The sequence below is a fragment of the Clarias gariepinus genome, chromosome 11, assembly GCF_024256425.1.
Source record: "Clarias gariepinus isolate MV-2021 ecotype Netherlands chromosome 11, CGAR_prim_01v2, whole genome shotgun sequence".
Lineage (NCBI taxonomy): Eukaryota > Metazoa > Chordata > Actinopteri > Siluriformes > Clariidae > Clarias > Clarias gariepinus.
In genome coordinates this window covers 18,791,916-18,807,663 of record NC_071110.1, presented here as the reverse complement: position 1 = coordinate 18,807,663, position 15,748 = coordinate 18,791,916, and the positions used below count along the sequence as shown (strand labels likewise).

At 37.7% G+C, this 15,748-nt stretch overlaps 1 protein-coding gene across 1 annotated transcript; it reads right to left on the bottom strand.

Moving 5' to 3' along the window:
* Nucleotides 1-1,788: 1,788 nt before the first annotated feature.
* hif1al (hypoxia inducible factor 1 subunit alpha, like) lies at nucleotides 1,789-15,308 on the bottom strand. Its single transcript, XM_053507894.1, has 15 exons — nucleotides 15,155-15,308; nucleotides 9,974-10,164; nucleotides 9,622-9,776; nucleotides 9,161-9,245; nucleotides 8,963-9,075; nucleotides 7,727-7,914; nucleotides 6,639-6,745; nucleotides 6,386-6,533; nucleotides 6,099-6,310; nucleotides 5,759-5,895; nucleotides 5,572-5,661; nucleotides 5,345-5,481; nucleotides 4,664-4,769; nucleotides 4,450-4,570; nucleotides 1,789-3,165 (listed from the first exon to the last, which is right to left on the bottom strand). The coding sequence occupies exons 1-15, from the start codon at nucleotides 15,175-15,177 to the stop codon at nucleotides 3,116-3,118; spliced, it is 1,863 nt and encodes a 620-aa protein (XP_053363869.1). The 5' UTR covers nucleotides 15,178-15,308; the 3' UTR covers nucleotides 1,789-3,115.
* Between the last annotated feature and the right edge of the window lie 440 nt (nucleotides 15,309-15,748).

The window sequence follows — 15,748 nt, the reverse complement described above, 5'->3', positions numbered from 1 at the left end:
ATGCAACGTTTTTTTAATGCCGGACAAACGGACGTCACCAAAGCTTGTGTGAATACTCTCATTGACTCCTATGTGTAGAAAACACTCGCCGCTTGATCCACCCTGACCGGATGCTACGAATGCAAGAAAAACGCTTGCAAAGCACAATCTGCTTTGCAAAAAAAAAAATCGACTTTCTCACAAATGCAGCGTTTTGCAAACAAACACAATCTGCTTTGCAAAAAATAAAAAAATAAAAAATCGACATTCTCACAAATGCGCCCACCGTATTTTCTCACAAATGCAATGGAGCAACTTCCTCTTCCAAAACAGCAGATGGCGCTATCGGTCAATTTACTCTATTCTCCCGAGACCTCAAACAACATGTTTATATGGTTTACCCTTATGTCCCAGAGGAATATGAGTGGGGAACAGTTTTGAGGTGTCCATTATATATCCAGACAGCCAGACATATTAACACTCCACTATCTTTAGGATAGAGCCCTGTAGGGGAATACAGTTATATCAAACCACAGTTGCATTTTAATGAACTATTGAAGGCTGAAAGAACTGCCATTGGCTTTTTATATCCATAATGGACGTATGCGACATGATGCATCAAAATCTTTTATATTGTGATCATATCTACATTTAAATAAACTTTAACAAAGTTATAAGGGGGAAAAAGCTTTAAATGAACAGTAAACATACTGAATTACAGACAGAATTCTATTACAAACCTGCTGTAAAAAGTTTCATTAATTTCATGCAGTCAAATACAATGATTCCTGAATCTTACTGTATCTACACCTCACGCTGCAACAGCTGTCTACAATGTAGGATTGTACTACAGAAACAGACTATTTAAATGGGGATATGATCACTAATTATAAAAGATTTTGATGCATCATGTCGCATACGAGGAAGTTGCTCCATTGCATTTGTGAGTCGATTTTTTCTTCGCAAAGCAGATTGTGTTTGTTTGTTACATTTTGGCACATAATTAACTCCATAAAACAAAACATAATAGGTATGGCATTGCGTAAATATCCTAAGCCAACCCTCATTTCTTCATATTTTGCTTCCAATGAGCCAGACAATCATGTATTTTAAACATTTAACATTTTCTTCTAGCTCCTTGAAGGCCTTTTTTGGCTCTAATTTTCAGTCTAATCCTTGTACCTGACCAGTTTTAGAGTTTTTTAAATCATTTAAACATTAAACCATCTAACTTGAGGCACAAATCAGTGAGAAACAGATGCCGGATTAGAGTGATCAGGATACCGATGATGCTGAAGGTTGAGTGGAACAGACACGAGGGGAAATGAGGTTCCTTCTGAGCCTGTTACATCACTCACTCATCGTCTCTCCCAGGTGGGGTACACCCTGAACAGGGTGCCAATCCATTGTAGGGCACACACATACCAACACTCACACACTCATCCACACATCACTGGCAACCACTACACCACAAGGCAAGGCTGTTACATAAACAATCGATTTTGTACTTTTACCAAAGAAAAATTTTATCTTTAAGCACTTGGCAGTGCAAAGTGCTTGTTTTCTGCTGCAGTAAAACATTTCATTGCTTTAATTTAAGCTGCATAATTTAATTTAATATGAAGAAATTTATATTTAAAAATATTTGTAATAACCTAATAAATCCTGGAAGATTTTGCAATTTAAGGCAAGGCAAGGATAATGCAAATTTTCTAGATGAGTAGTGTTCACATCGGGCTGGGTTATAATATTTAATTTCCAATTGATTCGTTTCTGCTTACTTCTTTGTTTAAAAAAATGATTGTTACATCATCATATACTCATTTTATTGTATTTCTGTTAAAAAAAAAAAAAATTAATCCATGGTTAAACATCACAGGTCAAATTCAGGATGTAATATTCTGAACTGAAACGACAAACAGGATTTAAAGAACAAAGTAATAAAGAAAAGTACAAGCAAGGCATGCCTTACTGGCCATCAACATATCCTGTAAGGCATTCCAACCAGGATCTTTAAAATAGGGGCAAGTGTTCCTCCATCCCCTCAAAAAATAAACAAACAAAAAGTACTGAGAACACAATTCCATGAAAATTGAATACTGCATCATTTCACATATTGCTAGCTTGTATATTGATAAACTATATGACCAAAATGCAACACATTCAGTGCTTACATGTAAAAGACTATTAAAAACATTTCCCAGCCACTTTCCCCCAAACTGCTAAAGCTTATACATGACATGTTTCTGTTAACATGAACACTACAAGAAGAGCAGACATGTTGCAGAGATTACTGTGAATTTCAAATAGAAACAAAAGGAACATACATTGTATAAACAAAACAAACATCTGTATTTAGACTCACACTTTACATATGCAAAGGTATATAAAATTTTTAATAAAAAGACGTTACAGAAATAGGTGAGGATTTTGTGTGCGTTACGTATGGCATTAATCAGACATGATAATTCCTCGATTTAAAAGTGAGGCTCAAAATGAACCTACTGTAAAAAAAAAAATCACTCATTTCAAATAGAAAAAAAAAAGTATTTTCATTTACAATGAAATATTGTGGTTACTTTACTTTGACATCTTCTGCAATATGTGACACTAAACTGATGTTTAATCATGTTTATTTATGCAGCAGAAAAATGTAATAATAAAAACCTGAATTAACTGGTTGTCCAGGTTTGAGATAGCACATTTTGCAAACTTTTACTCATCGGATAGAGTTCTGTCTGTTTTTGTATGTGTTAGGGTCTGGACAATAGTTGGTTTCACAGCATCAGCCAGCTCTGCTCGAGTCTGAGGTGCACACTTGTGAAGCAAGTGTGGTGTGACTGATTTCAAAACCAGTGACCGATTCTGCTCAAAGGATGGTTAGTTAAACCATAGTAAAGCGAGATTAGTTCTCACAACCCAGGTACACTCAGTCTTGAGAGAATGGCACAAGAAACCTTTAAGAATCTGTTCTTTCTTAAGTGGTTTTAATTCACAGATGATGCATCATTAGAATTTCCTGAACTGAGTTATGTGTAATATAATGTGTAAAAAGATAATTATGCTCCTTGGTTGTAGCTTTAGGATTTACATTACACTTCTCTCCTCAGGCGAGTGGCAATATAGTCCCAGTTAATTAAGCCATTAAATCCGGTGGTTGTGATGAGAAAGAATTCCTCATTAAAGCTGTTGAAAAGACAGCAACACAATGTTAATGGGCAAACATGCATACACAAAACGCTCCTACAGTAAACGTTTCATACATTACAAACTTAAATAATTCTTTTGTTTGTGTAAAGCTGCTTTGCGGCAATGACAATTGCTAAAAGCACTATACAAATAAAATTGAAGTGAATTGAATTGAATACATTTAAAAAGAATTGGTATGGTACACTTCAGTTCAGTCAGTCTCTTCAGGTACACCCAAATCAGGAACGGTAAAGAAATTATATCACTTTTTATTAAGTGGTTAGGGAAAAATATAATCAAAACAAATCCATCGGATACTTAGCAAAAACATGACATGTGGTCAGATCAACTATCTGGATCACTTTAAAATAATAACACACTGGTGAGCTCTAACACTTAAAAAAAAAAAAGAAGAAAAAAAAGTTTTTAGGGATCTGGAACAACATATTCACAAATGTATTTCACATATAAATGTCACATAATTCACATATGTATTTTTGACTTGCATAGAAAGACTCACAAATTTATTATACTTAAATTTTTTTACAGACTGATAAACCTGCATTTACAAACCACTCGCCATTCATGAACATTCCTGCATTTGTGTGAAACTACTCCGACATGCAAAATTCAAAAAATCCATTTTTTTGCAAAGGACGTTCCTGCAGCCTATCAGATGTCTATGAAATTTTCAGTCATATCAAAGAAAGATAAATATGAAGTTCTGAATGAATGTGTTTACACTGCATTACATTTGAGCAAGTGTGCATATGTACATGCCACATCACTGACTATGCAAGCCTTCAAACATGAGTATATTTAAGTAACGTGTAATCATGCACATCTTTAATTGGGCTTAACAGATGTTACACAGATGTAACGCAACATGTTCACCTTCAATCATACCCTCGAATTACTCCCCATGTGTTTGGAAAAAGAAATGCAAAATTAAGAAATATTTTTGTGTGCGCTGAAAAATATATTTGTAGAGAATAATTTATATGTAAAATCACAAAATACATTTATATGTATATAAATTTTGTAAAAGAAATATGAAACCAATCTGACTTCAATCCACACAAATAAAGAAGGTGGGATAGGTGCCTGATTTGAATGCAAAATAAATAAAAATACATTAAACTGAATGAAATGAAGGTAAGGGTCTGCACTATTCATTAGTTACTATATAAACATATAGCTGCATGAAATATCTAAAATTATTTAGATTAAGGGTGACACAAGTGAACTGGAATGTAACAAACAGTGCCCTCTAGTGTATACCTGCTGTATCGCACAGTGCTTGTGTTGCTCCCAGGACAGGGTCTCTGTCGGTCAGGAGCTGACTCGGTTTCCAGCGGTCAGGGTCCAGCTCCTCTAAACCACCAGCAACCTGCAGGTCCATCTGATCCAAAACACATAATTTAAACATTAACACAGACCACAGACTCCTGCTTTTACTGTTAAGTATCTTTAACACCATCAGCGATCTTCTTACCAGTGAGGACCGTGAAAGCAGAAACTCATCCTCTATGGGGCAGTTCTTCCGTCTCTTCTCCCAGTTGGATGTTAGAGATGGCATGTCGTCCTCCTCGTCCAGAGCTCTGTTTAGGATAAGAAAACAGCTTTGTGCGTCAGTGCACACTTTCCTATACCTTCACAAACTCTGAATTAAGCTGATCAGATTCCTTAAAATAGAAATAAATACATGAGTATTTTGCAATTTATATACACAAGTCTATTCCCAAATTACACCCAGTGTTTATATTTTAACACTATTTATTATGAGGGTTTCTTTGTTGCTGAACACAAGAAACGAGCAGCCATAAGTTACTACTCTATTTAATTAAATTAAATTAAATTTTATTTGTATAGCACTTTTAACAATCGTCATTGTCGCAAAGCAACTTTACACAGTCAAAAAAATATTTAAGTTTGTATGGAATGTGAATTTGTATAAATCAAAATGGTCAGATTGTCCCTGATGAGCAAACGGAGGGTGACGATGGCAAGGAAAAACTCCCTGAGATGGCAAGAGGAAGAAACCTTGACCAGACTCAACAGGGAACCCATCCTCATTGGGGTGAAACAGAAAGCAGGAATTGATCTGCATTCATACTGTGTGTTAGATGGCAGGCAGTTTAGCTATAACACTCTATGTTCTACACTAGAGCACTACCTTTTCTTAGAAGCTGTGATTTGTGCCTCAGGAGTCTGTGTGTCTGCCTCAGGCAATTGCGGCAAGAAGGTCAGCTGGAAGTCTTCATCCATGGAGATATACGGTGCCAACATATCTAAATCTATGTCATCCATATCCTGAAAGACAGCAGAATCAGGATAAGCTTTTATTTGCTGCTTGTACTATTTTAAGATCCTGAAACTTTTTAGATGGTAGCAAGCATGTACCTCCATTTTTTTTTTCTGAGTCTCCTCTGGCTTGTCGGCAAAGAACTTCTCCACCTCACCAGTGTCCATGGGAAACTCATCTCCTGAACTCTAAAGGCCACAACAACAATGACGAATAAATAATATTCCACAAAATGGAAAGAAAACTCAAAAGCTCAAGCTACATAAGACAGAGCGTGTGACCCACATGATCAGGGGAAGTGGGGCAAGAGCTGTCGAATATGGGTGAGAGGAGCTGGCGGAGTTTGGGAGTACACAGCTCCTTTGGACATTTGGGCACCGAGTTGGGGCTGGATGGTGGGACAAAGAACAACTCTGTATGCCCTGCAGAATGGGGGAAAAAAAACATACAACAGCAGTGAAAATGTGAAAGCTTTTCGATAAGCCACTCCTTTAATGCATGCCATAAACTCAGCAACATTCTTGGCTTAGTGCCAAACAAGAAACCAGAGAAGTGCCAAGTGCATCCATTCACTAAGCATCTTTTAACAGAATCCTATAACATGAGAAGTGCGTTCAGGCTTCACCTGTCAGTGGTATGATGGTATCTCCAGGGGCCGGTGCCAGCTGCAGCAGATCCTCTGGATCGTCCTTCAAACTATGGTAAAGTTCACTGCTACTGCTGCTGCTACTCATCTCATCATCCGAGTCCTCCACCTCAATCACACTCAGTTTGTCCTGCATCAAGTCACTGCGTGTCTGCTCGATGGAAAACACGACGTCTGCCTCCTCCACCGCACTACAAGATAAACAGGAAGAACAGCTATTAGATACAACACATAAGTATATAAGGATCTTGCAATGGTCTAAGCACCTGAGGATGAAGTTGAGGCACACCACAGCTTCAGGCTGGGAAGTCTTGCTGTTATAGAGCACTGTGGCCTGGGTCTCAGTCCAAACGAATCCCCCGTTCTTAGCCAGAAATCGGTAACGGCTAGTGCATACCTGACCTTTGGAGAGCACTGAGGGAGGACAGGGGCAGAACGTTCGCCATTTGAGCTCTTTAAGTCTTTTTAACAATTTTAACACTGCTTTTATTAACTGTAAATATTGACACAGTTACTTACAGACATGCAAGCTTCTTGTCAGATGATCAAAATCAAGTGCATGGAAAAAATCATAGGCAGATCGGCCAATCAGATCATTGGGATGGTACCCAACAAGCTCCGTCACCCTGTAAACACATGTTCATGGTGAAATATTGTTTTGAACACACTGTCCTTGACAGAGTACAGCGAATGAAAAATTTGTTCACGCTCTGATCAGCATCGCCCCCTTGTGGTTAGAGTGAGAAAAGATCTAAATAGAATAAACAATTGCTCATTTCTTTCAGAAGCTACTCTTAACATCCACAGGTCATAAAAGAAATTCTGTCGCTATCTACTAATTTTAAGGTTCACATATTGGCATGTGGTAACAATCTGTTTTAAAGACATAACACCAGGTCATGTTTAATAAATGATTAGCAATAGCATTTTTTTTAAACAGAAAATGGTCAAATGGACATGATGCTGAAGTCTACAGAACACTTCATTGCAGGAAAAAATCTCAGGGATTTTAGCTTGTTGTAAATTTGACCTTGTCTGGATAAATTCCAAAAATCTAATCACCTTATCTGTGTCCTATCTAATAGCTGAACAGATAACACAGGACTTTAGGACATGTAATTTTTTTCATGGTTGGCACCATGTACCAAAAAAATAGGACATTGTATGTTCATCATAACAGAAGTTTTTCCAAGCTCTGCCATCTCATAGAATTCGAAAAGCAACAGCTGACTAAACAAAAGAAAAACTATCTACACTCTCAGTTTCATGCCAATAGGGGTGTGCACGGTTACTACCCAGGTGCAAAACATTTTACCACAGTGTGTGCTGAAAAATATTTGTGCTAGATTTAGTAAACTTCAGCTATTTATGTTTACCAGTGGCTGTACAGTTCCAGCAGAAAAACAAGGTTCCTGCACGTAGGCTCAGCACAGTTATTCTTAGTGCCAAGAATGTATAGAGTGCATTCATGGACAGACACACACACACTATTATATATATATATATATATATATATATATATATAAAAACATAAACTGTGCTGGCCTGACAGATGAATACAAGCTGGGGTGTCCACGCTTGAGTCACATCTGGTGCTGCATGCTTACCGGCCGTCACACTGACTGAAATGCAGGTCCATGGTGTGGCGTGTGAGAAAGGTGCTGCTGTCCAGAGGGAACTCCACGCAGCTCGGGTGGGGGATAGGCTCACACAACAGGGTCATGTAGCTTTCTCCCAGGGATGATGCTTCCCCTTCCTGGTTGAGCGTCTTCATGTAGCCTGTGCAGTGAATCACCTGCATATGGGAAGAGAAATGTAAAATCTCTGCCTGGCAAATTCCAGCCAGGTAAAACCAGACTTCTGTACTGTCTTCTGTTGACAGCTGAAACCTTGTGATGATGCTCCAGGGATTGTACTAGTTTCAGGCCTTTTAATCAACTGCTGCATCATTTCTTGGATTTTAGCTATGGCATGAATGTCCCCAGATATGCAACAAGTAACTAAACACCAAAGGGTTTTTGATAAATTTGTGCACTAAAATATGTTGCTGATATTTTGACCATGATTTGTTTCTTTAGTTTCAGATTGGAATATAACTTTATATAACATATTATAACTTTAAAAAAAAACAAAGAAAAAGTAAAAATCCAAAGAAATTTCTGATTTTCATAGAGGCAAGATTGTTTACTAGGAATCTTGTAATGCTTCTTTATTATTAACATAGTTAATTATAGTTCAATTTAAGGAAAAGGGTAACATATGAACAGTGTCATGACCTGGGCCATCTAAAAGACGTCTTAGTGCTGTTCAAATATTTGTTAAGAACAGCTCCCTCACTCTATGCCTCTGCAAGTTGTTGCTCTTAAAACTGCTAAAAGAAAATCTACACAGTATTAATAATGTATGCATCAAAGTCTGTTAAATGTTAAAGCAATTCAAGGTTTATTTATTTATACATGTCATCATTAACCTGCAGGTGTGTTTTTACTTTTTGCTGTTCTGTGTACACTAAACCTGATCAATTTAATGGTGCATTTTCTTTTTAAAAAGTGAAACATTTTCACTTTTTAAATTAACTCAGTGCATTGTGTTTGTTTAAATCAGTTTTTTCTTAATGTACAGTGCCTAAGGGCTAAAGATTAGAACTCTGAATGAAAATAAACAAAACAAGCCTTTATCATAGAGAAGATCATGTACAGCATTACTATTCTGATTTTGTCAATAGACTATCTACTCTCCTTTAAATTTAGATTGCAGCATTGCAACTGGGACATCAAATCCTCTGGAACAAACATGTTATCTCACGTCATTCAGTCATTACTGCAAAATCAAGTTGAGAATACCTTCCAGGTGGCTGATTTGATGTTCACTGTTTTGCCACGGCTTGTAAGTGTGCTTTTCAGTCTCAGGAAGAAGTTGCACTCTGTACAACTTTCAGACCTTTTCTTAAAGAGTCCTATATTGGAAAAAAAGACACTGCAATTAGCTTACATAAGTTAACATGAATTTCTTTAGGCACTTCCATTTAAAAATTATTTTACCGGGTTTGGTAGTAAGAAGGTCTCTCAGCTCCTCTTGATCACATGGATGGACATAATCATACACACACTGGCCAAGCAGCTCCAGCTAGAGAAGATTACACAAGGAATGACCAGACATTCAGTGGTGAAGAAATACCCTTTCACAACATCAAGTCAGGAACATTCTTAAGGAAATAGATGTCATAAATATAGATGGTTTACAAAGGCACAATGCACTGGTAACGCTCAAGAACAGAAAGGCCACATTAGACTCTGCCAGAGAGCTTTGCCAGATTCTTTGGACTGATGAAAATGGTCTTGTTTTTCCTCAGATACTAAGTACCTCATTTTAATGTGGTTGTATACGGAGGCGAAATGCCAAAAAAACTTATCTTTATTCCAAAATGTATGGACCTGACTATTGCATTATACACAGAATTCATTCTTCAGAGAGGAATTAGCACTTTAAGTGCTGCACAGACCTGTGTGATCCCAATGAACTTGTTGACATTTTCAGAAAGGAAGACCATGTCTCCCTCTTCATTCAACACCAGGATAAATCCAGCGAGCGCCTGTTGGTAGAAAGCATCAGTGGGTTCCTCTTCCTCCTCCGAGGTATCTGGTACCTTGGTCCAAGCTGCATAGAAAACCAAGTCACAGATAGCAAAAACAAAAGTATTAATAAAAAGGCCAAAAGCATAACTTTTAAAAATATTTTTCTCTTCTTTCAGAAAGATGATTATTGAAAAAAATATCGAAAGGGAAAAAATTTCTTGCCCCAGTCAGAATGTCACCAGCATTCTCAGTGATTTTCGGATCTGATCATCAACTTACGGGAGTGGAGAAGGTGGCGCATACGCAGGTAGCTAAGGGTCACCCTCATGATCCCAGCTTTGTCTAGGTGGGAGGTGATGCGGCGTGACAGGGGCAACGAGTGGGCGAGTTCGTAGAAAACCTCTGTCTCCTGACTCCGCCTACAGCGAGCTGCATCACGCAGACGTACCTTCCTCTGCTCCGAGCTTGGCCTACAGAGAGAGTGATGTAAAAAAAAATTATACGGTGAGCGCTTCAGTCTCGCTGTTGGGTCGGTACATGTGGAGTTTGCATGTCCTACCCATGCTTGGTAGGTTTCCTCTGGGTATTACGATTTCCTTCCACAATCTAAAGCCATTAGGTTAATTGACATTTCCAAACTGCCCATAGTGTGTGCGAGTGTGTGCATGCTTATGTCCCATAACAAATTGGCCCCCTGTTCTTGGGTGTACCCCGTCTAGTTAGTTAGGGGGCAGTGGTGGCTCAGTGTTCTAAGGCTTTGAGTTACGGATCGGAAGGTCGGCGGGTCGAGTCCCAGCTCCGCCAATTTGCTGCTGTTAGGTCCTTGAGCAAGGCCCTTAACCCTGTCTGCTCCAGGGGCACCGTAAAAAATGGCTGACTATGCGCTCTGACCCCTTTCTACTAACAAGAACCTGGGATATGCGAAGAATAAAGAATTTCACTGTGCAGTAATGTATGTGGCAAATAAAGGCTGAACTTAACTTTAGATAGTTAGTTAGTGAGGAAGTGAGTGAGTGTCCTAAAACTGAAAACAATTTAACAATGTGTCACAAACACAAACCTGACTTAAATAGGTGGCTGCTTTTGTTTATGAAAAAAACAAAAGTAAGTTTATTACAGTTCAGATTCAAATTTCGCAAGAAAAACTTTTATACCTAGATAAAACTAAAATAGAACTACCCCCAAAAACACCCAACTAGGACTAATCCACTTTTTCTTTCTGCACCCTAATATTAATGCCAGTGTCCCGGGGCTGTCAGGTTTTGTTTTGTCAATTAGGGCATGCCAGATCAACTTTCACTAAGGCAAAACCCCCGTTTAACTCTCTTCCCACTCAACCCCCTTCCCCCACAGAAATGCTTGATGTCTGTTAGGCATCAGAGCCCATCCTCCAGGCCCCCTCCTGTGCACCCTAACCCCAACACCCCATCATGAGACACCAGCTGAATCCTCAATATGCCCCTAAGTAGAGTTGTGCACCGGACTGTTTTCAAGCCACCCCCCGCACCCAAATGACCAATATGGCCTCTTCTGTTTTTGGATAATGCTTGCAGCACTTTCTATTAACTTATGTTATTATATTTCAAATATATAAAGAGACCCTGAACAAAAAAACTAAATAGGTAAATCTGTTGCTCAGCGTACTGTATATACCCGAAACTTTTTCATATGTATGATGATCAATGATAATCAACATGGTTGCTGTTGGTCCAAGGAGCTTCATTTCTAACGTTTCTTTGACCCCATAAAAGTAAAATTCAACCTGTCTTGTGACTTTGTTTGCTGGGACCTGCAGAATGTCAGTCACAATATGCGAGGTCGCCACACTTTTCTACCACTTACAAGAAAAGCTTCAGTCTTTCAATCAAAGCTTGCATTGTGACAAGAAACTGGTTTAAAAGACATGCCCTTTTTAATGAAAGAAAGCCCAGAGAATTTAAAATCCTGTTATGTAACTCAGTGTCCTAAAGGTGTACTTAACGTCTTTAAAACTCCACACAAAATTATGGTTAAAACCAAAGAAACAAATTTATTGTTTATTTATTAACTACAAGAACAAAAAAAAAAAGACATATATGAACTAGTTGCATGATAATTTTCGAACAAACCTTAGCAAATATTATGGTGAGGTTGTTTTAAACACCTGACAAGATGAGCAGAAAAATAATAAATTTCATGACGTAACAGGAGTAAAACTAGCAGCTGTTTGTTCACTATCGTCTAAACCAATAAACTCACTAAAGCGTAGTTCGGAAACATGAAAACATCCTTGTAGGGTGTGCTCCAGGAACAAATCAGACGCTTGGATTCATTAAATCCTGAATTCTTAAATCACAATACAACACTGAAACCATATACTTGAAAAATTAAGATGCCTGTTTTGGAGCATCGTCTTTCCTTTACAATAACTTCCCCTTAAACAGTTCATGTGTAAAAAAAACAATCTCAAAAATAGAAAACATGTCTGTGTTCTACTCCTCTTTGCTTTTTTTTTTCAGAATGAGCAGAAAAGGCATGTCTGGACTTAGTGGACAGTTTAATAACAAACAGCACAAAAACCCAGGATGTAAGTTTAATACTCCTTGAAGGACACTAAATCCAAAACAAACACACAGCTGTCTGCAATAGTACACAGGCTGTTATCCTAACCAGGGAATGAACAACCAGCTTAAAACCTTACCCTGAATAAACATCATACGAATGACGCAAAGCTGTACAGGGTAATGAAAAAAAAATGTGACTGGTGCAAGAAGATGACTGACTTCATCAGTTCAGTATGGCCTTCATTCTAAACCCTGGTGGAGTTTGTCTCATTGAAATATTGTTGTTCATTCAAAACAAAAACTTGTGGAATGTGTAGAAAATGCTGTACAGAACCTAACCATGACATGAGTTCTCAACTTCACATATAGAGTGGGCATGCAGTGCTCATATATAACCAGGACAACTGCCAATATAAAATCAGAGCTGGGTTACTACTCCTTTTTGAGGCTAGGATAGAACTAGAGGCGTAATAGAGATGGGAAAAAAATTGAGAGGGAAAAAATGATTTTAGTTACATATCACATTTCACTCATGTGGCAATTCATGCATCTAAAGCTTTTCAGAATTTATATATGTTTTCATTTGAGGTGGCAAAATTTAGCTGTTTATTGATAATCCTACAGGTGGTGCTCTAAACTATTCACACATTGGCAGGCAGGTGAAAACTATTTGCTAAGTTTTTTTAGAATTGTAACAAAATACAAAAAAAAAGTTTACTATAGAATCGAGATGTTTATAAAATTGTCCACTTACAGAATTGAATTCAATACAAATTGAATCTGCCCTTAGGTATCCTAATAATATGGTACCCTGGTTATTCCCATCTCTAGCCTGTAATAATATGCATCATATATTTGTAACATATTAATAAATATGGTATATCTGCGGTTGAAAACACATTTTAATCATAATTCAGGAACATTTCAAATCAATAAACAGTTTTGGGATATGTGTGAGAGCTGAATGTGATAATTCTCTTTATCCTGAAGTACTTTAGTATTGTCAAAAACTTGTTCTTGCAGACGAACAATGCTTAAGGTCATGCAGGTCAAGCCACTTCGCCTCAGGCCTGTGCAAGTTGAAACAAAACCAAACAGCCAATGTAGGAGGTGGCAGGAGAAAAAATGTTTAATAAACTGCTGAGTTTTCTAATGTACATAGGAGTCAGAGTCACAAACACTAGGATTTCGGAGTTACGTTCTTACAAACTCTATCAAAGTGAGAGTTATGTCAAAGTTAGATATGATAGGATAAACACTTGGCAATATGGGTAAGTATAATTGATTATTAAATATATTTCAAAAAGTTGCAAAAAAAAAAAAAAAAAATCTAAACATTCACATCTCTTATAATTTTTAGGTTCTTAAGATGGGCCTCAAAGTCCTGCAAGGAGCCCATGATCAATGATTGACTTTTTACCATGAGAGATGTTATGATTATTATTAAACAAACTTAGTTATAAGCTTAAGCAACTAGTACCTTTAAAAAACACAAATATGCCAGTTTTAAACTATTTTATATTGTAAATTTTAATAAAGAAAAGTGTTGGTAACTCCATACAAAATGTTTTGTACCATCATTTTAAAACAGGAGCAAAGGTGGAATGTTAAAAAAAAAAAAAAAAACTTGTTTATGATTAATTAGATTACACTAATCAAATGTTTGTGCACAGCTCACATGTGAGCTCCAAGTAGAATAAAAGGTGAAGACCTGTGCTCTAATTCAAAAGGCCAGTTGTTTGGTATGAGAGCATGAGAGAGTGTGAGCATGTGAGAGTTAGAGCATGTGTGTGTCTTTCGACCATGGCTCTGACGAACTTCCGCCATATTTTAGGAACATTGAGTACTCTGCTGACATCAAGTCCCAACACTTTGCATGCAACTCTCCTCTGTGCTTGTCTGTGAAGGACAGACACGATACACCCCAAAACATTTGAAACCCATCACTCAGTCTGAGCCAAACCACTCATTTTAACACTTTTCAAATTTGATTTGTTCAAAATACTGACCGAAAGGGTGTCTTGCTGAACATTCTTCAAGTGTACTTAGTTCATGAAAGTTCACTTCGGGAGGCGTGTCCATAAGAGGGTCATAAACATAGCTGAGCTGGAGGGGCGGAGTGTATGAAAGAAACATAGTGTTCCCTGCAGCTCAGATACTAGATTATGGGACAGACACACCAACTCACACAACACAGGCAAAATATAATTCTTAAAAATGTATCTATACATAAATTATATATAAAAAATGTATATATGTGTGTGTGTGTGAGATGAAATGCATATATGTTTGTATCTGTCTATGTATATCTGCATGCACACACACACACACACAGTTTCTTTTTGTTAGAACATGCTGAAATAAACTGCAAATTATATATTATCTTTAAAAAGATAACAAAAACATCAGATAAGTAAATAAGAAAATATAAAGATGTACAACGGTGTTTTTTCTGAAATTTTATGAATGGGTTAACTTCCTAACAATTTCAATCAACAAACACACACTCTCCATTGAACAGTGTCTCAGACCAAAACCTAATAATAACATGGCTGGCTGCTCCTAGCCGAGTGCTGGGGCTTTGTTTTGCACTTTATGCTGCAAACCTGTTTATTCTGCTCCACTCCTGACCTTTACATGAAAATTAACACTGCTCACATTCACGCTTTCAGACCAAAAACTCAATTCATGAGAAATAAACAGAAGTCTGTAGTGGAGCCTTGGTCTCCTGACCCGAGCACGCTGGGAGACCTCATCTCACAGACATTTTACTCCCTGCCTGTGTGTCTCTGTGTGTATTAGCATGTTAGCTGCAGTTAGCCTGTTAGCTGCAGTTAGCCAGCTGTTCTTTAGTTCAGGCACATTTCCCGAACAAATGCGTGTAATAAACCAATAAGAGAAAATATGTAATACTGACCTTTTAGCCACAGTAGTCGTCATAGTGCACGTTACACTCACAGACTCCAACGTAAATAATAATAACAATAATAATATTCCTTCAACGCAGGTTAATCCGCGAGGAGCAGCTCAGCCCTCCCTCTATACCCCTCTCTCTCTCCCTCTCTACTCCTCTCTCTCTCTCTCTCTCTCTGTTTATCTCAGCCTGGGCAGGAGGCGGTATTTCACTACAATAAAAGTCTTGTGCAGTTTTTACTAAAACAGGATATTTAGAGACTATATATATATATATATATATATATATATATATATATATATATAGTCTCTCTCTCTCTCTCTCTCTCTATATATATATATATATATGCACTTTGTGGGAGCAATTTGGGGATGTCTCCTTCCTGTTCCAACATGACTGCACACCAGTGCACAAAGCAAGGTCCATAAAGACATGGATGAGTGAGTTTTAGTGTGGAAGAACATGACTAGCCTGCACCTCAACCCGACAGAATACCTTTGGGATAAATTAGAGCGGAGACTGCAAGCCAGGTCTTCTCATCAAACATCAGCGTCTGACCTCACAAATGCTTATTACATGTGCTACGAATTGTAGTTA